Source organism: Mirounga angustirostris, unplaced genomic scaffold, assembly GCF_029215605.1.
Source record: "Mirounga angustirostris isolate CCGP_5_RB_7025 unplaced genomic scaffold, mMirAng1.0.hap1 SCAF_14, whole genome shotgun sequence".
Classification (NCBI taxonomy): domain Eukaryota; kingdom Metazoa; phylum Chordata; class Mammalia; order Carnivora; family Phocidae; genus Mirounga; species Mirounga angustirostris.
In genome coordinates, this window is record NW_026991722.1 from 75,661,045 (window position 1) to 75,687,045 (window position 26,001).

General features: G+C 54.8%; 2 protein-coding genes across 20 annotated transcripts in view; one reads left to right on the top strand and one right to left on the bottom strand.

Moving 5' to 3' along the window:
• Nucleotides 1-23,257, top strand: part of SH2B3 (SH2B adaptor protein 3) — a 37,446-nt gene extending 14,189 nt beyond the window's left edge. Inside the window, exons 3-8 of one of the 5 annotated variants that reach the window (XM_064578386.1) lie at nt 19,344-19,445; nt 19,528-19,619; nt 19,707-19,804; nt 19,909-20,135; nt 20,219-20,390; nt 22,586-23,257. In XM_064578386.1, the coding sequence (XP_064434456.1) occupies nt 19,344-19,445; nt 19,528-19,619; nt 19,707-19,804; nt 19,909-20,135; nt 20,219-20,390; nt 22,586-22,599 (705 nt within the window). In that variant the 3' untranslated portion in view covers nt 22,600-23,257. Of the gene's footprint in view, nt 1-19,343; nt 19,446-19,527; nt 19,620-19,706; nt 19,805-19,908; nt 20,136-20,218; nt 20,391-20,558 lie in introns of all 5 variants that reach the window. The other 4 variants (XM_064578384.1, XM_064578385.1, XM_045887658.3 and 1 more) reach the window with 4 other exon arrangements.
• Nucleotides 23,258-24,043: 786 nt separating this feature from the next.
• Nucleotides 24,044-26,001, bottom strand: part of ATXN2 (ataxin 2) — a 134,196-nt gene continuing 132,238 nt past the window's right edge. For 11 of the 15 annotated variants that reach the window (XM_064578381.1, XM_064578382.1, XM_064578377.1 and 8 more), the window contains 2 exons: nt 25,530-25,698; nt 24,044-24,671 (listed from right to left, as the gene is read on the bottom strand). In XM_064578381.1, coding sequence (XP_064434451.1) covers nt 24,643-24,671; nt 25,530-25,698 — 198 coding nt within the window. In that variant the 3' untranslated portion in view covers nt 24,044-24,642. Of the gene's footprint in view, nt 24,672-25,529; nt 25,699-26,001 lie in introns of those variants that run through there. The other 4 variants (XR_010407410.1, XM_064578375.1, XM_064578374.1 and 1 more) reach the window with 2 other exon arrangements.

Sequence of the window (26,001 nt, forward strand, 5' to 3'; positions counted from 1 at the left end):
AGATGGGCATTCTGTGTGTTTTGAAGAATATAGCAGAAGAGGCTGGGGTGGTGGGAGCACAGAGAGGGAAGATGGAGCATGGGGAGTATGTGTGGTTAGAGGGTCCTGTGAAGAGTTAGCATTTTATTCCAAACACAACGGGAAGCTGTTGGAAAATGCAAGTGCAGATAAAAACTGTTTTCTCATCATTTTTAAAGTCTTGAGGTTATGACACCATGAAAGGCAAATAACATTCCAAACACATGGTCTTATCTGTGTGACAGCATGGGGTCCCTATAAAACTTCACTTTAAAAACAGCTTCTGGGGTGCCTGGCTGGCTCAGTCAGAGGAGCGTGCGACGCTTGACCCTCAGGGCCGTGAGTTTGAGCCCCATGCTGGGGGTAGAGATTACTAAGTAAATACTTAAAAAATACAAATAAAAAATAAGTTAAAAAAAAAACTTCTGCTTTTAAAATAAACCATCTTGGAAAACCAGGTGTCAGGAGTCAAGTGGACCTGAGTTTAAATAATGAATTAGTATTTTCCCCAGTTCTGGGGCCGTAGGCAAGGGACATCACCTCTCTGAGCCTCAGCGTCCTCCTCTGTACAAGGGGGCTTGTACAGAGTTCTCGCCTTCTGGCGCTGTTGCGCTAACTGGGATAGCCCCTGGCCCGGGGAGCGCTCGGTGTTACTGCTCCTTGTTGTCACGGTAATGACTTTGGGGTCGAGAACACGGATTTATTCGCAGTGCTGGTCTGGGTCCTCAGTGCCCAACTGGGAGGCACCGCCAGGGCTCCTGTTCTTCAGGAGCCCCAATGGTGGGGCCCCCGTTGGAGCCCTGAGGACTCAGAAGTGGTGTTTTGGCCCCTGTGAAGTCGAGGCCTGGGGGAGGGCAGCTGGGACCCTGGGGCTCTGTCCTAGGCTTGGTGGTTGCTCCAAGACCTGGGGTGTCCTCCCACAGAGTGAGCAGCCTGGTAGGGCCTCTCCCAGCCCCCCCCCAAGTATGGCTGGGCAGAGCAGCCCAGCTCCACCAGCCTCCAGCAGCTCCCCATTGTGTCTGGAACAGTCTAGGGGCTGTTCCTGAATGTTTCCTGGAATGACCTGGAGCATCCAGTCTCCGGGCTGAGGATACTGAGACTATAAGTCTTGATTGAGTGTGCCTGCCAGGTGGGCAGTCTGGACCTCTGGCCCTGGAGTTGTTTAGAGGAGCAGCTTTACACAGAAGGCAAAGGAAGGTTGCAGGTTCGACAACCAGTAGGTGGTGGGTAAAGGCCTGAGCTCTGGATTCACACCCACGCTATGGCACTTGAAACCTGGAGAAGGTCCTGCTGCCCAGAGTAGGCAGAGGTTTGGAGACAAGAGCTGAGACAGGGAAGCTGCCCAGAGACATGTTCCTTGGGCCTCAGCCAAGCAAATGCCATCCAGAAACTGAGGCCAGGGAGCCAGGGGCTCATGGGTCCCCAAGACTCACCTCTGCCTCTGACCAGCTATATGACCCTGGCTGGTCTTCCCCACTCGGCCTCATTCTGTTCATCTGCAAGCAGGGGTGAAAGCAGCCACTCAAGCTCATGATGAGGGCTATAAGGGGAGTCCTTGCTAATGGGGGTGTAAGTGAAGGCTAGAGCCAGGCTGCTGGCTGGGGAGCTGGAGGGTGGTCAGAGGAGACACCTGGGGCTATTTCCAGTGTCCGAAGATGGGTGGTCATGGCCTTCTCTGCTTTCAGTGGCATCCCTGCAGGTGGGCAAGAGATGGGCCTCCCTTCTGGGTGCTGGCCTTCAGGAGGAGGCTGGGCATTGGGGGGTGGTCCTCAAAGGCCCCTTGGCAGGAAGTGATGTCTGAGATGAGAAAAGGTGCCAATCCTGAAAGATCTGGGTAAAGGAGTCCCAGGTCAATGAAATGGCAAGTGCAAAGGCCCTGGGGTGGCCATGAACCAGGAGACTTTGAGGAATAAACAAGTGGCCAGGGGCTGGATGGAGGGAACAAGCAGAGAGAAGATTGGAAAGGTGCTAGGGCTGGATTAGGTGGGGGCCTTGTGGCCCCAGGGAGGACTTGGGGTTCTCACAGTATGAGTAGTGGCATGATTCTTCTCCTACGAGACCCTTTGGTCTCTGTCTCCACTCGTCCGGTGGCAACTCCCCCTCCTCAGACATGTCTGAGTCCCAGAGTTGGGCTAGAATGGGGGACGGCATATTTACTAGCTTGAATGGGCACCTACTGTGCGCCAGCCATTGCCCTACACACTTGACCTAAAGTCCTTACCCATGAGGTTCGAGGCCACTGGCCCATTTGACAGGGAAGAAACTGAGGCTGGGAGAGGCAAACGGACTCACTCAGGGTCATGCACCCGAGGAGATTGGAACCCCAGTTGCAAGGGGTTCCCACCTCCAAGCCCCTGGCCACACTCTTCGACTGGCTCCCTCGAGCCCAGGCCTGCAGAGTGTCAGCACCCAGCCAGGCCAGGCCGGAGATGTGCCATCCTACTCGGCAGTTAAAAAAAGAAAAAGTTGGATTGGTTACCAATATTTAAAAACAGGTCTGGGGGAGCGCCTGGGTGGCTCAGTCGTTAAGCGTCTACCTTCGGGTCAGTTCATGATCCCAGGGTCCTGGGATCGAGCCCCGCATTGGGCTCCCTGCTCAGCGGGAAGCCTGCTTCTCCCTCTCCCACTCCCCCTGCTAGTGTTCCCTCTCTTGCTATGTCTCTCTGTCAAATAAATAAAATCTTCAAAACAACAACAACAACAACAACAACAAAACAGGTCTGGGGGCTGAGCCTCAGTTTCTCTCATCTGTACAGTGGGGGTGATGGAATTGTAGCGATGGTCGAAAAGTAACCTTTTAGCCAACATTTATTTGGCGTTTGTTATATACGAGGACCTTTACTGACCTGGCTTCACTGAACCCTCACAGTGGCCCTATGACAGAGCTCCGGGGATTGCCCCCATTTCACAGATGAGGAAACGAGGTGAAGAATGATGACCTGTGTGAGGTCACACAGCTCTTGAGTAGCTGGGTTGGGATTGGAACCTCAGGGAGTCAGGCTGCACCTGGGGCCGAGTAAGCCTTCAGAAGGACTTACTATCACTCGTGGCCTCATCTGGGTTGGGGGGCCTCTGTTTGGAATTCTCAGACTGGGAAAGGCTCCCTGTGGCCACCTTGTCCAGTGCCACCTTTTTACAGATTGGAGACACTGAGGCACAGAGGAGCCGGCCAGTGTCTCCTTCACCCAGCATGCTCTGCCCTTGGCCTCTGCTGCCTGGCCTGGAGAAGAGGTAGGGGAAGGAGGTGGGGGACACCTCAGCCCATAGCCCTGAGCACCCCCATATGCACCACGGGCCTCGCTAGCCCCAGGAGGAAGTGGTCTGGTTGGGAGTAGCTGGGCTGCTGGTCCTAGGGGTGGCTGGGCGTGGGCCAGCTGGACAGTGTGGTTCAGAGCCGTTCCCACTCTGCTCCTTCTGAGCTGGGTGGCCTGGGGCAGGTGACTCAGCCTTTCTGGGCCTCAGTTTCCTCATCTGTAAAATGGGGACGTTCACAGCGCCTGCCCGTGGGGCTGGTCCTGTGGCGGAGGCCACGGATACAGCGTGTGCTGACTGGGCAGCAGAGGGGCAGCCTCAGGCCCCTGCCTCCAGGCAGCAGACCTTCCTGGGGTGCCTGGAAGCGCCCCGGCCCCGCCCTCCCAGAGCCCATCATCCAGCGGGGAGACAGTCTGGGGGACCCAGTTCGACCAGAGGCCGCCAGGCCTTGGCCCCCTCGGCTCCCCGGCTGGGCCAGTCGTCTGTCAGGAGGCGGCGGGATTGCGGGTGGGGCGGCTGTCGGGGCCGTGCAGCCACGGGCGCTCTGACGGCCGGGGTGGCGGCCGGGCCGCCTCTCTGGGGCGTGCTGGGGCTGAGGGCGTCACCGTCGGAGCCTGTGGCTTGCTCGCCGTCCTCCTTCAGGTCGGCACTGGCACGCGCCGGTTGTACAGGTGAGGAAACTGAGGCCGGGAGAGGCAGAGGGAGCCACAGCCTGGACCCCGGGGGCCTGAGCCTGGAGCTCGTGCCCCTGAGTGTGGGAAAGAGGAAGCAGAGAGAAAGGGATGTCCGCCGGAGGCCTGGTGGTTTCCTCTGGGAGGCAGGAGGAAGAGGAGGAAGAGGAGGAGGGCCGGGCAGGAAGCGGCCAGGCGGGAGGGGGGCAGCCTCCTTTGGCTCGGACAGACTTGGGTTTGAGTCCTGCCTCTGCCCCCTCCAAGCGGTGTGACCTTGGGAAAGGCACTTGGCCTTCTCTCACTGTGCCTCAGTTTCCTCAAATGTTTCCTAGAAATAGCCACGGGACGGCCCTCACCGGCGGGGAGCTGTGGGGCTGACCGAGCTGCTGCCGGCGGAGCTCCGGAGCGCGCCCCGCACACCGCGGGTGTTGAGCAGAGCTCAGCGGCTGTGGTCATCGTCGTTACTTTTATTAGTTGTTGTCGATCTGACACAGCCCGGGGGGCGGGGGCGGGGGTGATGAAGCCATCTCACAGATGAGGAACCAGGCACAGAGAGGTAGAAAGACTTGCCCAAGGCCACACAGCTGGGAGATAGACGAGCCAGGGACAGCATCTGCTACAGGCCTGCCAAGGCCAGGGGTCCGTGTTTTGGCCCCCAGACAGGTGGAGAAGCCACCTACCCTTCCCTGACAGCCTCGTAGAGCTTCATGGGCCAGGCAGAGCCCCAGGGTCCCCGTGGGGAGACAGATGGGAGCGCTAGAGGCCAGTGGCGCCCCAGTCCCTCCCTCTCCCAGGGTAACCAGGGGCAGGAGGCCCCCATGGTGAGAACGGGGTTCCTGTCCTTGCTGTGCCCCGGGCTGCTTTGTGACCCGGGTGGGTCCCCACCCTTCTCTGAGCTGTGAAATGGGCAACAAAGGGGCTTGATCTGGGCCTTCTGGGAAGGAAGGAAGGGGTGGTGGTGGGCAGGGCTCCCATGGGGGCCCCAAATGCACACACAGCTGCCCCATCGGCCCCTTACTGGGGTTCCGTGTGAGATCATTTTTGAAGAGTAGCTTGTCGCTCAGAAGAAACCCCTGACTATGCTGACACCGTGGGCGGATGATATCGGTGTGTTTCCTTTGAGCTCAAATTCTATAAATCCACAGACTAGAAAGTGCTTCTGAATCCAGCAGGGGGAGGGTGGCCAACGATGTTCATTTATTCTCATGTTGTGCCCCCAGTGCCTCTGGGGGTGCTTCACCTGCCCCTCCTGCTCCACGGGGCCTTTTGCCGGCTTTCTGGAAGTGCGCCTTCTGTTTTCATTTGTTTGGGGGGACGGGATGTTGGGACAAGACCATTGCCATGGTCTGGGCTATGAGTGTGGCAGCTGGGGAGAAGGGCTGGGGGACAGGTTTAGGTTCAGATCTTGGCTTTCATGTCCTTGACATGTGACTTTGGGCCGAGAGCTTAGCCTTTCTGAGCCTCAGTTTCCCATTCTGGAAAACGGAATGTCAGTATGTGGCATTTTTTGGGTAACTGGAGTCAAAAGCCGGCTCAGCAAGGGCACAACGTGTCCCCACCCGAGAAGGCGGAAGAAGGGGCTTCCTGGGTAGGAAGCTGCCACATCCCAGAGGTGGGCCCCCGCGGCAGCCCGTCCCGGGCACCGGCTGACAGCCCCAGCAGGCGAGGCGGCCGCGGCTGGAAATCCCCCACCCACTTCTTTGTGAATGGAAAAGGAAACCAAAATGCTCAAGAAGAGATCTCTGCGCTCTGAGCGGCTGGCCCTCAGTGGTGAGGGGGGGGAGGAGGGGAGCTTCCTACCCCCAAGGCAGGAGGGGCCGCCTCAGCTTCCTTTTTGGGGCCCCACACCCCTTTTTCCTATCTCCCCTCTGCGCCGGGGAGCAGGCCACTGTTTTCCTCGGGCCATGGACGCTGCAGACCTCTCGGCCTCTGGAACCAGTAGGTGACAGTGTCCATGGGGAACGATTAAGCAGCACCCGCCATCTGGCCTCTGGAGCCTCCCTCACGTGGGGCTGATGCGGGGGGTCCTCCCACGACCTGCCTGACCTGAGTCCCGACGCTGGCCGAGGCGGGGGAGAAACCCGTCTCCAGGGAACTGCGCGGCACCGAGGGGCCCTGCTTGGTCTCATCTGAAATCTTCGTGTAATCTAGGAACCTCGAATGTACCGAGAGCCTCCACGTTTGAGCTCCTCGTGGTTTTGGTTTTGCGTTTTCTGTCGATAAAGCTCATGGCAGAAACTACAGGGCAGTGACTGAAAACCGCCTCCGAGCCCCCTGCCCAGAGAGAACCAGCATTTCCATTTTGGTAGAAGTCTTTGTGACCTTTCTTCTTGCATTTCCTCTCTAACTTTTCCCCCACATTGCAGTTCCTTCAGCGTTCGCTCATTCTTCGTTCTGCACTTCTGTCTGGAGCCCCTTCTGTGTGCCAGGCGCGTGGGAAATACGGGCAGACACCTTAGGACAAAACCCCCAGCCCTGGGGAGACGCACATTCCTCATTCTGCTTTGTGACCTGCTTTTTTTCACTTAACAGGGCTTGGACATTTTTCTGAAATATCTTCTAAGAATGTCTTTTTTTTTTTTTTTTTGAAGATTTTATTTATTTGACAGAGAGAGACACAGCGAGAGAGGGAACACACGCAGGGGGAGTGGGAGAGGGAGAAGCAGGCTTCCCACCGAGCAGGGAGCCCGATGCGGGGCTCGATCCCAGGACCCCGGGATCATGACCTGAGCCGAAGGCAGACGCTTAACGACTGAGCCACCAGGCGCCCCAGAATGTCTTTTTTATACTGGCTACACAATATTTCATTTACACAGAGAGGCCATGATGTATTTAACATTATCCAGACTCCTAATTCTGCCATTTTCACTTTCCTGCTCGAATAGATAGCTGCGTGACAAACATCTCGTACATAAATCTTGGTGCCCATCTCTCATTTCCTTAGGCTAATTTCCTAGAAAGGGAAGTGCTGAGTTGAAGGCTTTATGAGTGCTTCTACAGCCCTCTTGCTCTCTGAGCTTTATTTTTTTCTTTTTTAAAAGATTTTTCACTTATTTATTTGAGAGAGAGTGAGGGAGAGAGCGCGAGCAGGGGGAGGGGCAGAGGGAGAAGCAGGCTTCCCGCGGAGCAGGGAGCCCTTGGACACGGGGCTCCATCCCAGGACCCTGGGATCATGACCTGAGCCAGAGGGAGACCCTTAACCGACTGAGCCCCTCAGGCACCCGCTGAGCTTTATTGAGATAGTTTACAAGTATGTAAAATGAACTTACTTAAAGCGTACAGCAGCGGCTTTTGCTATATTTACAGAGTTGCGCAATGATCACTGTGATCTGCTTTTAGAACACTTTCATCATCTCAGAAAGAGACCTTGCACCCATTAGCAGCCACTCCCCCCTCTCCCCTCCCTCAACCCTGGGCAGCCATGGGTTTGCCTTCAGTCTCTATGCATTTGCCTATTCGGTTCTTTTTACAGAAGTAGCATCAGAGAATTTGCCAGTCTTTTAGGACCGGCACCTTGCACTTGGCATCATGTCTTCAAGGTTCACCCGTGTCATGGCAGGTGTCAGCGCCTCACTCGTCATAGTCCATCGTGTGGACTGACGTCGCTCCCACTTCCCGGCATGCGGCCCAGCGATCGTGCGTACAGACAGGGCTGCTGTGAACACTCGTGTGTGACTTTCTGTGTGGACATCCGTGTTTTCCTTTCTCTTGGGTGTGTATCTAAGAGTGGAGCTGCGGGGTTATATGGTAATTCTCAGTTTAACATTTTATTGCCAGACTGTTTTCTGTGGCCGCTGCACCGTTTTATGTTCCCACCGGCAGCATGTGAGGGCTCCAACTTCTCCACGTCCTCGCCAACTCTTGTCATCTATCTTTTTGATTGTAATCATCCTAGTGGGTGTGAAGAGCTAGCTCATATGGTTTTGATTTGCATTTCCCTGATGGCTAATGATGCTGAGCATTTTTCTCACGTGCTTAACTAGCCATTTCTAATGCTTCTGGTAGATCCTTTACAAATAGCCTTCCAGAAAGGTTATACCCACTTATTTTCTCATCACCAGAGGTGCCAGCACTGGCTATTATTTTAAAAACCTCTGCCAACTTCTAGATGGAGTGGTTATCTTGCCCTTTCTGATCGCAGTGGAACTGACCATTTCTCTCTTTAAAAACCATTGAGTATTTATAATTCACATGACGTAACATTTCACCACGGGAAAATGCAGTTCATTGGCTTTTAGTATATTCACTGTGTGCGCAACCATCACTACTAATTCCAGAACATTTCCATCACCCCAGGAAGAAACCCTGTACCTATTAGCAGTCAGTCCCAATTCCTGTCCCCACCTGCCTCCCCAGTCCCTGGCAACCACCAGTCTACTTTCTGTCCCTATGGATTTGGGCCATTTCTCTTCCATTTCTTGGTCCTATACATTTTTGTGACTTACAGGCCATTTATAGCACTGTCTGCCTTTTTTCTTGTTGATTTGCAAGAGCTCTTTACATGGATATTAGCTCTCTGTCACATGTTGCTAATATTGTCCTAGTTCGTCATTTGACTTTTCTATTTCTATCATGAGGTTCTTCATCTCTGGAGGTTTTTAAGTCTGGGCAATAAAATACAGTGATCTTGGGTGCCTGGGTGGCTCAGTCGTTAGGTGTCTGCCTTCGGCTCGGGTCGTGATCCCAGGGTCCTGGGATCGAGTCCCACATCGGGCTCCCTGCTCGGCGGGAAGCCTGCTTCTCCCTCTCCCACTCCCCCTGCTTGTGTTCCTGCTCTCGCTATCTCTCTGTCAAATAAATAAATAAAAATCTTAAAAAAAAAATACAGTGATCTTTTCCCTTACGGTTTTGTTCTTTGCTTTTTCTGCTTCAGGCCCCTCCCACCCTGGATCAGATAATCACTTAGGTTCTATTCCAGTTTTGTCTTGGTTTTATTTTTCACTTCTAATTATTTAATCCATCCGGTTTTTATTCTCTATGGCTGGTGTGATTTCCTGTTGTTTTTTGATGTCCGTGAGAAGCTGTGTGTGAAGACGCATCACACTGTGAGCGCTCACTGAACATGGGCTTGGGGTAAGGACAGCCGGTAGGCCCGGCTGAGCGCCGAAGGGCGGGACACCCCGGCACCCCGTGGTGGCTGAGCTGTGGCCAGGGTCTTGCTCTTGCCCTGTCTCCGTCCTTCCTGGCGCCCCTGCAGCCCCCCGCGCCCCAGGGACGGTCGCTTCCACCTCTTCTGAATCAGCATTCTTCGAAGGCAGGCGGTGGGTCCCGGTGGTGATGAGCCCCCTCTCGGCCGCCGACAGAGGCTGTTAGTTCTCAACCACAGCACTTTCCACCCTCGGCTGGCGCGGCGGCCGCAGCTGAAGCCCGCGCTGCTGGGACGAGGCGCTGCCCCGGCTGCTCTGGCTTCACAGCAGGGCCCCCGGTGGGCACTTCATCCAAGCCCCTGGGGCCTGGGGACACACACGGTGGTCACCTGCAGACTCCGGTGGCCCATCAGTGTTCGGGGGGGGGGGGCGGGGGTGTCCAAGTCCACATAGCGCACCCTCCCGTGTGGCGGGAGGGCCCAGGCGGGCAGTGCCTGCTTTGACGCTTGGGCACACCTGGACACGCGGTGTGACCTCTGAGCCACGGCTTCCCCTTCTGTCTTGACCACGTAGCCTGGGGCAAGGGTGGGGGATGCATGGGCCTTGGGGCTCTGCGGCCACGTGGGGGCAGGGGCGATTCCGGGCGGGGGGTGGGGGGACTCCGGGAGCAGGATGTGGTCGCTCAAGGTGTGGGCTGGCCGCAGCTGGCTTGCAGCGGGCGACGGGACAGGCGGGGGTGGGGGGTGGTTCTGGCTGTGTCCTGACCCCGCTTGCTCGGGACCATCTCTGGGCTTGCTGGGTGCCTGCCGAGCACTCCCAGACTAAGAGGCCACTTCCGTCCGCAAGAATGTCCCTGGCCAGCCAGGCGGACATAGGTTAAATGATTGAAGGTGGTTTGCTGAACTGCCTGTGACGTCCGCTGACTCTTCGCAGCGGCTCAGCTCCAGGGTCCAGATAGTTGTTGCTCCTAATCTGCCAGCGCGAGAGCCAAAGGTTTCGGCTGGGAACGGGTGCATGCGGGGAGGGCGCAGCTTGAGTACAGGGCTGCAGGGCAGAAAGCCTGGGAGGCGTTAGCATGCGGCCGGGCCAGTAAGGGTGGGGGGCACTGGCTCCCTCCATTCCTGCCCCTGTAAGGCTCTGTCCTGGGTGGTGCCGGGTGGGGTGACTTGTCACCCTGTGGGGGGGGCCAGATCAGCTGGTAAGGGTGCCGGCAGACTGGCTCCTTGGTTCATCTGTTCAGTCATGCCCACGAGTGGGTGTGAGGCGTGTGGCACTTCCAGGAGTGGTCCCTCCTAAGCCATGGCCCCCCCAAACTTGGGTGTGCCCCCCCCCGTGGGCGGGCCTTGGAGTGGAAGTTCACGCCTGTCCTCACAGACGGTTCAGCCACACTCGGCCACTCTGCGCGAACCAGGGCACCCGCATCTCAGGAGGGGCTCGAGTAAGTGTCGGGGAGATCCCAGGCTGGTTCTGTTTGTTGGGGGGCTGTCTCTCTTTGTATGGGGGGTCTCTATCTCTGGGTGTTTGTCAGGGGGAGGTTGCTCTAGCATCTGAAAGGAGCTTTGTGTCCCTGTTGCTGTGATTCTGTGTGTAGGGAGAGGGGGCTTTGTGACTATGTCACTGTGAGTCTGACATGTGGGGGGACCCTTATGGGCATGAAGGGGAGCTCACTGCAGGTGGGGCTTTAGACAGGTCCCCAGGCCCTGTCTCAGCATCTCTGGCTAATCGCCTACACTATAGGGCCTCCTTGGGGCCTCTGATGGTCCAAGAGTGGAGAAGGGGAGAGCAGATGATAGGGACTCTGTCTCTAAGCAGGACTGTTTTATCTGGGGGTCTCCCTTTCTGGGGCTCCGGGGGGCTCTTGCTTGCCAGGGAAGGGGGGAAGCTGACTTGATCCATGTGGCTTTTCCAGAAGCATCTCTCATCCCTTTCCTGTTCCCCTGAGAGGGGACATAAGGCAAAGGGGCCAGACCAAGGGGGGAGATCCAGCTCATAGTGAACTGGGTGAGTCTGGGGGACTCCAGTGTACTTGGGCAACAGGCAGGTCTGCTTTCAGAAGCTCCAGGGGGTGGGTTCCATTATCATCCCATTTTACAGAGAAGGAAACAAAAGCACAGGAAAGCAAAGTGATTTATCCCAGGTCACGCCAGAGAGAAGTGGCTGAAGCAGGCATTTGAAGGGCCTGTGGAGCAGGGATTGGGGCCCAAGGAAGGAAGTGACCTGTGGTCTATAGTTCCAACATTTGTTCAGTCCCTGGAACAGACTCACTGCCTTCAGTTTGCCCCCAAAGGAGCCAGGGAACAAGACGGGGGGGGGGGGGGAGGTAACTCACCACACCCCACATCTGCCTCTGCTCCCCCACATCTGAGGGCTGGGGCCCCCGGCACCCACCCCAAGCATGTCCTCTGGGCCGGACCCGCTGCTGGGCACCCCTCAGAACAAGGTTTGGTGCCCTGTCCCCACCCCCAGAGGAACTCCCAGTCGGGACGGTGGGGGCAGCTGCCTCATCAGGAAATTATGGCCAGGCCTGATAAGACCCATGCCGAGGGAGAGGCACAGGAATCGCACTAACCACCTCTGAGTGACCAGAGCAGGCTCCCTGGAGGGGGGGAGGCTTCCCCTGCTGAGGCCACAGTCGGGATCGGGCACCGCGTCCCGCACACACAGGCCTGGCAGGGGGTTAAAGTGCTGAGGTGGAGGGTCAGGAGTCTTGCTTTCAGCCAGTCCTCTCCCCCAGCCAGCTGGAACCCTGGGGGGCCCGGCTCACATCCCCGACTGCCTGTCCTCCATTCCTCCCCCGACCCCAAAGTGCCTCCTCCAGAGCCCTCACTTGCGTGGAGGTCCGCAGTGGGGGCCACGCCCTGTGCCCCACCGGTCCCCAGGACGCAGGGATGCCCGGCACGCAGAAAGCTCACCGGAATACCATCTGCCAGGACCGTGCTGCGTGAACAAACCAAGTCCCCACGGCGCCTGTTTCACAGGTTGACAAAAGCAGGGAAAGAAGTAAAGGGGTTTATGTGATGGTGACTGTGAATTTAGACACTACCCAAATCTGCGAAGAGCTAGATTTGTGAAGCCGTGGGGGGCTGCCTTCCAGAGGGAACGGCAGGTGCGGAGGCCCGAGGTGGGAGTGTGCTTGGTACGCTTAAGGAAGGGCGGAGGCCAGGGCTGCACTCAGACTGGGAGTAGATGAGGCCCGGGAGGTAATAAGGACTAGGTGCTGCAGGGTCCTGCAAGGGCCTTGGTGAGGACTTGGGTTCCTCTTGGCAGCGAGATGAGGCCCACAGACAGAATGCTGAGCAGAGGACAGGTGGGGAGTAGCCCAGGAAGGACTGGTGGATGGTAGCTCTGTTTCAATGCTGCCCACCTCTTGGGAGCTCAGGAGGTCACCCTGTTTTCTGGGCCCTCACTCTGTAGTGGGGCTTCCCTGGGAGCACCCCCTCTGCCCCCAGCAGCTGCCTGGCTCCAGATTCCATGCCCCCAGCATCCACCATTCTGCCTCTGTGGGATGGACTGCACCCAGTGCCTGTGGGGCGGGGGGTGGGGCGGGTGGGGCTCGGGTTAAAATACAGACCTCAGGTTCACTTGCAGAGGGTCCAGGCTGGACTTGCGATCAGCACCCCTGGGAGGTTTTCTTAGCCTTGGCACCGCCTCTGGGTGGCTGGAGGGGCATGGAAGGCCCCCACCACTGTTCCTCAGGCAGACAGATGGCCCAGAGCAGGGTGGTGAGGGTCTTCCCACCAGAGTATCACCATACTTAATACTAAGGGTTGTCCCTTACACTGGGACAATGACCTTCCTGCTTCCTTGGTCCTGGCACCTCTTTGGTATGATGCTCTTTTCCGTGAAATTGGAAAACATTTTTAAACGGTGGTGGCTTATGAAGTCAACAGTCCAGAAGCCACTGATGGACGGCCCAGGCCGCAGTGCCGGACAGGTGCTCCTGAAGGGGCGTCTGTCAGCATTTCTAGCCCCAGCCCACTCCCCTGCCATCTCCTGGACTTGGCTGTACCTTCTGGCCTCTGAGCCGTGGCTCTTGCTGTGCTCTTAAGCCTCCAGCGCCTTTCCTTCTCTCTTTTCCACTTTGGGGTGTTCAGCAAACACTTAGAGCCACTTACTTTGTGCCCTGCTGAAGGCAAAGGTGGAAAGAGAGAAGGGAGGACTTCCGGAGCTCACGGTGTAAAGTGGGGGGACAGCTGTGCGGGCTGACTGCAGTGGGACGGGGGGGCGGGGGGGACAAGGAAGAAAGCTTCTGCAGAGAGGGGCCTTTTGCTTCTGAGCAGATTGGCTCTTCCTAAGGCTTGCATTCATCCTCCAGGACCTTTCCATACCCACCGGAAGCACCTCTGCACACACCCTATCACCAGATCCTCACGGGAGGGTAGTGGCATTGTTAGGTCTTATCAAAGTGAGGACAAGCCGGACAGGTGTTACCTGTCTGTCCATAGAGGACGAGGCCGAGTTACGACTGAAGGCCAGGACTGCCAAGCCCCGGAATGGGAAGGTTGCAGTGTGGCAGTTATGCAGGCCCCAGAGAGGTTTCCAAGTAGGAGTCACGGGAACAGGTTTCTCTGCTCCGGCACTTCTCAGAGCCTTCTGTGGACGGTGTGTAGGGTTCCCCACGCACAAGAGGCTGCCCTCTCTTGGGAGAGTTCCTCTTTGCACTGGCCACCAGGTAGCTCAGAGAGAGGTATGCAGCAAATAGAACTCTGCTCTGTGTTCTAGCACTTGTCTCCCTCCCGCTCAGAGATCCCTATAATCTTTTTTGGAGGTGTGGGGGGGGGAAACAAGTCAGGGTATTTTCTTTTTCTTGTACGTAGGCTGGCATTTTGATACCCATCAGTAAGACTTGATTGAGCATTTTCCACAGTGATGCTTCATCCTTCCTTCATTCATTCATTCATCCCAGCAGCACCCATTCCAGGCTCTGGGTGGGAATGGGGCGGGGGTGGGGGTGGGGGGGGGACTCAGTCATCTAGGACTAGGATCTGGAATTTGCTCTGAGTCTTTTAAGTTTTCAAGCCCTCATCCAAGACCACCTCCCATCCTCCCTCTATTCCTGGGAGGTCAGCAAGATCTATTTACTGTCCCCATGTCACCAAAGAGGAAACTGAAGCTGTGGTTAGTGCCGTGCCCAAGATTCCAGAGGTATTAAGTGGTGGAGCTAGGACTCATCCAACCACCTCGAGCCACTGAGATGCTGCCTAGAGGGCACGGGTGTGGGGGCAGAAGCATGTGGCTTGGACCTAGACCTCCAACTGTACATCGTCTCCTACTTGCTGTCCCACTGCTGTTCTTTGTAGGAGAGGAGTGAGGGCCCAAAGCCCTGGGAGAGACAAGACTGCCAGGGGGGCTGCTGGGGTCTGGGGGATTCCAGATAGTGAGACGCCGCTCCTCGAGGCTTTCACTGGATAAGGGCTTCTCCAGTGGCCAGGTGGGATGCCGTGGATGGAGTAAGGCCATTGTGAGGGCCTGCCCTGCCCACACCACTGGCCCTCTGTGCCAGGCCCTTCGCTACTTGGGTGTGAATTAAGTGCTGGTCTGGCCCGACTAGCAGGAATGCTGCTGTCGAGGTATTTAGCATAAGCTCCCTGGAGCTTCTGAAGTGTACATCAGGTGCCCTTTCCACATCTCTGCCTTAGAACAAGCCCAAACTGACCCCACAGCCTCAGGACCACACGGGGACTTCCGGCGCCCTACTGTAACCCCCTCGCTGGGTACAGGAGTCCCATCAGCCTCCTCAGGTGCTCATGTGCTTTCCCACCTCAGCGCCTTTGCAAGGGCCATCCTGGTGCCTGGGAAGCTCAGCTATGCTCTCCTCATAGCTGAGGTGAGCCCACATTGTTTCTGTGGCCCTTCACAGCTTCCCCCACCTGCCTGGCTGGGTCCTGTCTGGGTCCTTCCTGTCTCCTTCCTGTCGGGCATCTGTCTCCCTCGTTACAATGGAGACTGTACGTGAGTCCGGGACTGTGTATCTTGTTTCCGCTGGGGCACTGGCACCTGGAGTTCCGGGAGGGCTTGGCTAGTCCCTCTGCTGGGGTCTTGAAGGAACGAATGGTGATAGGCCCCATTCAAGGTGCTTGTGAGGACATGGCGAAGTAGGATATAGCCTGTTACCTTGGGAGACTCTGGAAGGGCCATCCCTGCCCTCAGCCCATGCTTGTGGCCCTGCTCTAACTTAGCACATGGGGAACAGCAGCAGGTCATGGGACAATTTCTAGGTGACAGCATGAGGAAAAACAAGACTGAGAGAGGTCTGGTTCCAGTTGTCAGACTCCATCCCCCTAGGCAGATTTGAAGCCCAAAGCCCCACCAGTGGGGGCAAGGGGACCTGTGGGTCAGTGGGGGTCGGGGAGGCCCAGGTAAACCCATAGGTTGAGGCAGAGATGTCCATGCCACCCTCTAAAAGAGATGACAAACCTAGAGCCAGAATAGTACAGTCTTACAGAAACACATGGAACTTTCTGCCCAGTTTTAATGTCCACTGAAAAGACTAATTGTTCTCTTAGGGCTTACCCTGCTCTCTGGCTCCTTTATGTTCTCGATCTTTTAAAACAAACTCAGAAGCACCTGAGTGGTTCATTGTGTCATCTGCATAGTCACGTTGAAATACATTTGTAAAAAAAGATTTTTATTTATTAGTGAGTGAGCACGAGCAGAGCAGGGAGGAGGAGAGGGAGAAGCAGACTCCCTGCTGAACAGGGAGCCCAATTCGGGGCTGGATCCCAGGACCCGGGGATCGTGATCGTGACCTAAGCCGAAGGCAGAAGATGCTTAACTGACTGAGCCACCCAGGTGCCCCTGAAATACAACTTAATATAAACTACATTCTGTTGTTTTTCCCTTACTTTCATTAGGGCACATATATAGGTAGGTTAGACGACATGTGGATTTCACTGCAGGATGGGCTGAAAGAAGACACGTGTGTGTCCAGTCCCTGGGCCATTTGGAGGGGAAGCTGTACTGTAACCACAGTGGACCCCAGGCTTTACCCAACTTGGCTGGCCTCACCCCAGCCTAGAAATTTAACAACAGCTGTTTGTCAGGCCGCTTTTTTTTTTTCCCCACTTGCAGTAGTTCACCCAGTCACCATAGCACCCATGCAAGGAGAGAGCGACTATTAAATATCTCTGCTTTATAGATGACAGCACTGACGGAGGACTGAGGCACTTGGCCAGGGTTATAGAGGAAGTGGCAGAGACAAGACTGAACACTAACATCTAGAGGGATAAGAGAAGTATAGAGCCTATAGTCAGGTATAGAAATGCAAGCCCTACTGGGGGGGGGGGGGGGAGACAGTGTCAGAGCTGATCTGCATCTTTGCCTTTGACCTTCCTAGCAGCTAGGGCAAAGGAAGAAATAGGTTATTCCCCCTGGAGTCACAGCGGCCATAGGAAGGCAGCTAGCTTTGTGGATGCTGGGCGCCGAAACTTGCTTCCCAGGAGGGGATATAGTGAGTGACATGCTACTTGCTTACACCACATTATCTGGAGTGCTTTGGCCATTTCAGTCACTCAGGTGTGACTCTGAGGTGGGTCCAGAGAGCAGGTGGGATAGAGAGCATGCTAGAGAGGGGAACCTGGAGTTCCCTAATGTTCTTATAGCTGCTGATCCAGCCCCAGAGTTTGGGCTCAGCTCTCCATCCCAGTTCTGTCCCACTACATTGCTCAACCAGGAAGGCATGCATTGGTCCTTCCACATGTGACCATTGCTCTCGAGTCCTGCTCTGGACCATCCAGCTAGGGCTGTGGCCACAGGCAGGGTTTATCCTGCCGCATGTGCTCACTCGCCCCTCCAGTCTGGGCAGAACCTCTGGCCTCTCTCCACCATCAGCACAGTAGTTGGTCACACCAGCTCTGGGGTTCAGATCCCGGCTGTGCCCCTAGCTGGGCAGCAACGGGGGGAGACGACTGGGCTGGCTGGGGCAGCTGCCTGAGAGGAGTCAGCTAGAACCTGTGTCCGCTTAGCCAGGAGGGCAGAAGGGAGGCAGCACCCGTGCAGCCGGGGTGGCCGAGGGGGGAGAGGGGAAGCCTCTTCACCACCGCCTGCTGGGCCAGCAGTCCCTCAGCTGCTGGGGAGAGCACAGGCAGGGAGGCCCCGCAGTCAGAGTGAAGCCGGTGGCTCTGCTCTGCTCTGCTCGTTCGTCTCAGCATTCACCCTGGGGCCAGGGCCCAGAGCGGAAAGGGAGGAAAGGGAGACTTGTTCTGTTCCCTCTTGGCCTGGCCTACTTCCTCCCAGTGATCCTGAGGGCCCAGAGCCAGTGGGGAGACTTGGGGGCCAGGCAGCGCCAACTGCAAAAGCAGGAGAAGGAAGGAAACGGCCCACGTACCTTATCCATTTTGCAGAAGGGCAACGGGCTCTGAGAGCTGAGCCACGCGCACTCCAGCACACCCAGGGCCCATGTCATTCAGTCCTGCGCCCCACATCTCACGGGCTCCCAGGCTAAGAAGCTGGGATATGGGGGACACATAAGACAAACCTGAAAGATAAAACCCCCTGGCTGGTGGTCACTTAAGAGCTGGAACGGACTGGCCACCTCTCTGAGCTTGCTCCCTCCTCTACCGCGTTAGTGAGATGAGGCAGTCCACCACGGCAAACGTCAGGGGTTCCTGGAGTTGTTATTCCCTCTGGACTGCTGGGGGCAGGGGGAGCCTGGACTGGAAAGAGCCCCCAGTTTGGCCGACCCTCTCCTGCCAGGCTGCCCCTTCCCTCCCTGTTCACCAGCCCTCCTGCAGGTGGGGAGTAGCTGAAGGCAGGTGGCCCGGCCCTAGGGTCACCATCCTTCTATCAGAGACACCTGGTGCCTGCGTGTCCCTAGCAGTTACACACGTGGCTTTGGGGATGGGCTCTTGTACCACTTCTTGAAAAGGTAGCTTCTGCCCAAGATGTGGAGGTCAGATTCCCCCAAAGCCGCAGTGCCAGGAACTAGCCTTTGGGCCTGCCTTGTTTCCATCCCTCTGCCCCTGCCCTATGTTGGCTTGGTCGGGCTGGTCCTTCCCAGGTGGGCCTGTCTCCTGGTCCTTGGGAAGAGAGAGGTACTAGAGAGATGGGGCCCAGTTGAGCCTCCCTGTTCATTCCCCCATCATCTCTGGCTCCTGCCGTTCTTACCTGCTTCTGGCCCCTGCTGGAAGCAGCCCTTGATTATCTCATGACCCCGGGAGAAACAATCTTATCACCCTTATCACAAGAGGAAGAGGAGGAGATGGGGGTGGGCAGTAGAAGGGAGACCTCCTTTCTGAGAAACTGCTGCCCTCGAGCTGCTGGCTCCTGTGTTATAGGGTGCCCCAGAGCTTCCTGCTCTTCAGGAACAGGCATCTGCAAGGTCAGCCCCTGCTTTAGCCAGGTTCAGTCAGGACCCAGGAGAGGAGCCCTTGCTGGCAAAGGGGCAGGGGACCACTTCCCATGCACTCTGAACCTCGTGTATGTTGGATGTCACAGGAGACTCCTGGGTCCAAGGTTTTGTGTAGGCTTCCAGCTGGTTCTGACTGGGGCCAGCCATACCAGGGCTTGTCCCTTTAGGGATGTTGGCAGAAGCCCCAAGAGCCTGTGGCTAAGCTACTCTGCCAACCTCCCCCCTGCAGCCAAATCCACCCCTCCTTACCCTCAGACTTGAAGTTAGGTGTGGCAGTTTGAGGTTCTAGGCTGTATATACTGTGGTCAGAGGGAAAAACCTCATCTACCCTCCCTCAGGCAAAGGACTTCACCTCCAAAATTTGACTTTCATCTCTTTGAGATGTGGTGAGAGTATCTGTTTCCTACAGCTGATGTTAGGTCAGGAGAGGCCTGCGCTAATGAGGAACTGATGGGGGGTGGGGTAGAAACTAAAGGTAGGACAAAGGCCTGGGCCCCCTGGCACAGTCAGCGCCACAGAGGGAAACGTGACTTGGGTTGGATACCCTCAAGTCCTCTCCAGGCTTCTTTTGATGAGGGGGTCAGCAGCCGTGTGACCTGGCTGGGTTGGGCGGCGTGGGGGGCCTCTTTGCTCCACCAGTGGAAGGAGAAACAGATGTCAGCAGGCAAAAACCTGTCAGAGACAGGTTCAGTAAAGAGGGGTTGGCCCTCAGCTAACATAGGTTTTGGAGGATCTCAGTGTGTGGGGGGTGGGAATGGTGCTTAGAGGCTACAGGACAAGGGCCCTCGGCAAGGCTCTGGCAAGCCAGAATGCCAGACCTTGTTCCAGGCTTGGGGAGCCTGCTTGGCAGCACCATGAGCACTCACTCACCCAGCTAAGCCCTTGGGGAGACTGCAGAAAAAGAGAGGCCTGGGTGGGTGAAGGGCCATGAGGGACAAGCCGCAAGTGCCCCCCTTGGTCTCCTAGAGTTCAAAGCCCAAGCTACAAGCAGCCTGCTCCAATATCCAGGAGGTCCGGCGATGCACACGCCTCGAGATGCCAGACAACCTCTACACCTTTGTCCTGAAGGTGAGTGACAGCTTCTCCCCCCGGGGGGTCACACCCACACAGCCAAGGCACGCACATAGCCCACTCCCTCCCTCCCTGCTAGGTGAAGGACCGGACGGACATCATCTTCGAGGTGGGGGACGAGCAGCAGCTGAACTCCTGGATGGCTGAGCTCCGGGAGTGCACAGGCCAAGGGTGAGGCCCCAGACCATAGGGCCCCACTCCTGGCCCAGCTTTTCCTACTCCCCTGCTCTACCCAGATCCTAACCTCAGCCTCTTCAGCAGGTTGGAGAGCACAGACCCAGAGAGACCTATTCCCTCAGCCCTAGAGCCTGGCACATCCAACTCTCCGAGGGGAAGCACAGATTCCCTGAACCAAGGTGAGTGGGTCCAGGGCTCTGTCCTCTGTGTAAGGCAGAACCAGCTTCAGCCCAGGACGTAAGGTACCCACAGGGGGGTCACCACCACTGATCTTGTCTACCAGGTGCTTCTCCTGGGGGGTTGCTGGACCCCGCCTGTCAGAAAACAGATCACTTCCTGTCCTGCTACCCCTGGTTCCATGGCCCCATCTCCCGGGTGAAGGCAGCCCAGCTGGTTCAGCTGCAGGGTCCTGACGCTCACGGAGTGTTCCTGGTACGGCAGAGTGAGACACGGCGTGGAGAGTATGTGCTCACATTCAACTTCCAAGGCATAGCCAAGGTACAGGGCATGGTAGGTGGGGCTGGACCCCCCCCCCACAACCCCAAGTTCAAGGCCCTCAGTGGCCAGTGGCTGAGCCTCCTCTCCTCCTGTAGCACCTGCGCCTGTCGCTGACCGAGCGGGGCCAGTGCAGAGTGCAGCATCTCCACTTCCCCTCCGTCGTGGACATGCTACGCCACTTCCAGCGCTCCCCCATCCCGCTCGAGTGCGGTGCTGCCTGTGACGTCCGCTTGTCCAGCTACGTGGTAGTGGTCTCCCAGCCACCAGGTGTGACCCTTGGTAAAGGGGGTGGGTGGCACAGGGAACCAGGTAGAGGGTAAAAGCCTGCTGCAAACCCAGGGGCACAGAGATCTGTTTTTGTGTTCTTCCAACATCCGCCCCCTGTCACATTAAGACTGACCATGTCGGTCTCTCTCTCGGTCACTTGTCCCCCAGGTTCCTCCAACACTGTCCTGTTCCCCTTCTCCCTCGCTCACTGGGATTCGGAGCTGGGCCTTCCCCACCTTAGCTCTTCTGGCTGTCCGCGGGGGCTTGGCCCAGAGGGTCTCCCCGGCCGATCCTCTCCCCCAGAGCAGATATTCCACCTGGTGCCTTCGCCCGAGGAACTGGCCAACAGCCTGCGGCACCTGGAGCCTGAACCTGCCAGTCGAGCCCGGGACTCAGACTACGAAATGGACTCCTCCTCCCGGAGCCATCTACGGGCTATAGACAATCAGTACACACCTCTCTGATGGGCAGTGAGGAATCCCAGGCCTCACACATGCCCCCAAGGAACACAAGCAAGCAGAGATGTGAACTTGTGAATGTAACTTTCTTTCCTTCCTTCCAGAGAGAGATTTAAGGGACACTGCTAACTGCTCATTCCAGTTTGGATGTGACCCTTCTAATAGGCCTGTTAAAGGGCCTCCTATATGTTTCATCAGTCCATCAATTGGCTTTCTCCTTATTGTTTACAGATGTAGTTCTTGTTCGCAGATGCCACTAATTCTCGCCCCGAGTCCCCAGGACCGGTCCCCATCCCTCTTACAGGACGTGGTGGGTGAGGGCCAGAGCTGGTGGCGGAACCTGGGTTCTCTTTCTCACTGACACTGTCACAGCTGATGGCAGACTTTCGGGGGCGGGGGGGGTCATCAGGAAGCCCAAAACACTAACAAGCCCTGGATTCTCATATGGTTTGCCAGTCCACGCGGCAGGTCTGCCGGCACCCACGCCGCCCTCCTGCTTTGCCTCACAGCTTTAGGACAAAGCTCAAAGTTAAAAATTGTTTTAAACATTTTACCTCAGATTAATTTTTCAAAGGATTCAGGTTTTGAAACTCAATTATTGCTTATTTCATTGCACTCTTTAATAGCTATGCAAACCCTACTTGACTAGTTCCGGGTCTAAGCCAGCATGCCTGGCTTCCATGTTTTTTTCATCCTCAGGACAGTCACCTGCTGAGTAGCCACTGTCCTTCCTAAATGTAGAGAAGTGAAGTATGTCACCCTTTCAGGGAAATTCAGGCAATTACTGAAATAGGAGGGTGGCAAGGAATAGTTCTACCCTGGTGCCTTATGAATAAAAAACTGGATTCTGGTTTATAGCCGCTTTCTGGTGAGAGTTAAATTAGTTTAAGGGGTGAGGGAGGGACAAGCAAAAAGGAGGAAGGGCTCCTGGGCCCTTTCTTCTGGTAAATCCTTCACCAACAGGGCTGGCTCAGAGCACCTCCCCCGCCCCCCGCCGCGGGGGCATCTAATGGCTTATAAACTATCCCACAAGGTTTTAGGCTCATTCTTGAGCCAAGATAGGAGCTAGGAATCTGGTGCCACAGCTAATGAGAAACTCCTTTAACAGCCCACAATCAATCAGTGTTCTGTTCCAGCTGCTTACTGCTTCACTTGGTGAGGAATGTGAGCGCACGGGCACACATCGTCTCCACCGGCCAGGGATCCTGCAGTCAAATCTCCATCTGTACTTGCCTTTCACCAGTAATACAATTCACAGGGGAGCTGGCTCCTCCCAGAACTTTCCTGCAGAGGCTCCGAAACAAGGGGGGCAGTGAGAGAGTGGAGCCAGCTGCTCCTGGGTGCCAGCAGAGCCTTTCAGTAGAGCCACCAGGCTCACCAAAGTGGCTTCTAGGAAACTGGGAGTTTAGCACAGTTTATCATTTATAGATACATCAATCAGGCTAACTTTAAACCCTGGCCTAAAACTAACTACTGCCTGCCTTATCTGGGGTGAGGGTTTGGTTTGCACCCTCCAGCCATTCTCTGTATTCCCAGAGGTCAGACTTTTGCTTCTAGAATTTTCTGGGGTTTTTTTTGGGGGGGGGGGGAAGGTGGAGGGGGCAAGCAGTCACCTCTTCACCACTTTAAAAACCAATGCTCCTGGGTGTTTTCATAGATTGTAAAGCAGATCCGATCCAGATTTGTGGTCTTTTTCTAAGGACACTTCTTTCCTTCATTTTTCTACACATCAATCAGGTTTCTCTACGTAATGAATGCTAAGTGAAGTGTGAACCAGAGAAGTAAGCACTGTTCTGGATTTCTCTTAGAGAAAGCTCATCACGCACGGTCACAGCATACCCCACACCACCCTCCTGACCCCAGTGTGGCCGCTGCTGACAGCAAGAAGCCAAGCCAACAGCCTCCACTGAGAGGCCAGGCTCTGAGTGCCAAATGGATAGTAAGCACTATGATCCCTCCAGTTATCTCTAGTGACAGACAACAAGGATAGCTTGACTGCTCCCAGCACCATCACTTCCTTCTGTCTTGAATGAACTTTTACAAACTAACAGTCACCAGCACCAAAGAATTAAGTCAACTAACCTGCCTTGAATTTTAGACCAGCAATCCATATGGCTTTATCTGGTATAAATCTTCTGCCTTTGATCATTTCTGGACCGTGTAGGAAAAAGGAATAGCAATCATTAAAATCTTAGGCCAGAGAACACTATTTTTACATAACAGTTTCTTAACCTAAAATCAAGGCCTTGAACTCTTCCCTAAGTGTTGCCTGAGATTCCTTCATGCTTTTAATTCAGGGCTGTGTCTCCTATCGCAAATGTCATGTGAGCTCTAACATCTCCCACAGGCTTGAGGAACTTGATAGTATATTATCCACTGCCTCTTAACAAGGACACATCTGACACCCAGTGTTTGGCTGGAAAAAGCAGCACACTGTAATGATGACAGTGTAAATGGATCCATTCTATATCATTATAGGCAGAAGGTATTTGGCAAATTTTTATGTATTGTTTATGTACTGTACAAGTAACTTATTCTTGAATAATGCAAATTTTGCTATAATGTACAAATTGCTACACGAATTAAAAAAAAAGTTTTCAGAATCTTGACTTGTTGCTGCAATATTTAAAGGCTCTATCATTACAGGACTATGGTCTCTGCAAAATCCTTGCTCTGCTCAATTACTTGCTTTTCCCTCTGTCCCCCCACAAAGGGGGAACATGAGCAATGCTGAGTCTACGGCAATAAGCTACTTTGTACATCGCTGCATTGTTTTAGCTTTTCAGCCCTCTGGATTTATCAGTTTCTTTTTAAAAGGTGTCTCCTGCCCCCTACTGGTAAAACAGGTGTGTGAATCAGGACAACTTCTGACTAACAACACTCATCTGGGTTCAGGAGATATTAAAAAGGAAGCTTACAGAACCAGCGTCAGGCTGAGGATGTGGGATCTCAGTGCTGCCCAGCTCTGGCCAGCCTTCCTCCTTCTGGAGCGGACCTTTATCCACCAAAGAGAATGTCTCAGTCTTGTCTTTTTCTAGAGATACCTTGAACCAGAACTAAAGGTGAAGAAGAAAAGTCATTTGACAACTAACTTTCCAGGATGTTTAAGAAAGCACACTCAGCCCTCCTGCCTTGATACGAAGTATCCTATAACAGAAATATCTCAAGCTTATACAAACACAGACTAACTTGATATCAGTTTTTAAAACTTTTTTTATTTTTTAATTTTTTTTAAGTTTTTATTTTATATTATCTACAAAGTAAAAGTTTTTCCCTTAACTTAAAAGTTGAACCACTGTAGACAGTGATCACTCCATCAAACTTGATTTATAAATAATAACCCGTCATTTTGACGGTAAGAATTTACTGAACCTTTGTCAAGTTTAGTAAAAGGGCGTTCCAAGTCTTGATTTTTTTTTTTTTTTTTTTTTTTAGCAGTAATAGCAGCAAGAATCACTCTTGTTACTTCTTTTGCTAGCTGATGTGTTCATGACTTTCGAGGGTCATTAAAAAATAAATAACTTCCAGTTTCAGCAAGCAGAGCTGGGGTACTTGCGGGGCTCTGAAACAGCATATGGAATTATGGAACAGCCCACAAGTTCCTAAATGCCTCTACTCGGTCCAAATATCTTCCACTGCAAGTGAACTGTTAGCATTCCTATTGGATGTTACAAGAAATCAACATATATTTTTAAAAAACAAAATAAATGAAATTCTAGTTTTCTGTGCTTCCAGTTGGTAGAAGCAGTAGAAGGGAGGAGGGAATTTGGCCTTTCGGTTCCTCCAGGGCAGCCTTACAACTGCTGTTGGTGGTGGGCTTGTACTGTAAGAAAGAAAAGTGGATATTTAAACAGAAAACTGGCAACACCGCACATTAGCCTAGTGTCTCTGCAGCACATGACTGTAAACTACCCTTGTGCTAGCTGAGCAGACTCAAAATTTAGTTCACTCTTCCCCCTCCCATCTGCACCAAAAGGGGGAGGGGTAGGTGGGTGGGTAGAAACAAACCAGTCAGATGTAAAACCACTTCAGATAAAACTCCCAGAAGACTTGTTGCTCATGGGGCAGGAAAAAAGGCCTTAACATACCCCCTCCCCAGATACCAGCCAAGCACCAGTACTGCTTTCAGATAACAGGTCAGACTGTGAACTACCGCCATGGCAGCCATCACGTGTGAGAGCACAATCGCGGGGACTTCTCTTCCTGTCGGGGCAATGGCTGGAGCTAAGGCTACACTCAAGACCAATCCACGCACAGCACACTTTCTCATCAGTAGTCTTCTCCAGAGCTACAGTCAAACTCTGCCATGGTGGTAACCACCCCCGTCAGACTGGGGGCGGGGCAGGGGGGCGCGGGGCGGGGACTAAGGAAGGAAAACGCTGCCTGTCCAGCCTACTGTAACAAGGAAGGCCAACTGAGTCCTAAGCATGCATCAGCCACACAGAATGCTGCTGCTTCCCATCAAGTCAAATCCTGTATACCATCAGAACACACAGACTCGGCTCCTGGAAGCCTCAGGCCCTGACACTGAACTGATCATCACAGTCCCTACTGTGCACACTCTGACGGGTCTTGCTAGGTCTCAAATGCGGGGCTTGAAGCGCTGGCCCTGCCTGCCATTCAACCTGTGCGAGCAGAATGCTTTGGGGTGCCCGGCGGCCCCTGCACACACACGCCTCACCTGAAGGGTGCGTCATATAGGGGAAATGCGCTGTTGTCGAGACTGGAATGGGCTGTAGTGCACTTTGAGCGAGGGCGGCCTGGGGACCGCCGGGTGGCTGTGTCGTCATTAGCATCATTGGCGCATGGGCAGTTGGATGAGAAGGAACCATTCCTGACTGTACATGAGCCTGAAACAGAGAGCTCTTTTACGCATACAGGCAACATCTCCAGCTTAAACAACATGTCAACTGTGTTCCTTTCACTGGGCTGGGGCAGGAAAGGCCAACAGGGGGGCCCTCAGGGCCCTTTCTTTTCTCTGGGGACACTCCCTAGTGGATCATCAATTGACCTACAGACATGTTTCACCCTTTAGCAGGTCCTGCAAGGCTGAGGGAGCAGGCGCCCAGCAAGCCTGGGTAAAAATAAGGGGTGCAACATCCTAGCCTTCAGCATTTCTGATTGCTGGATTCTATGTTTGTCAGGCAGGATCG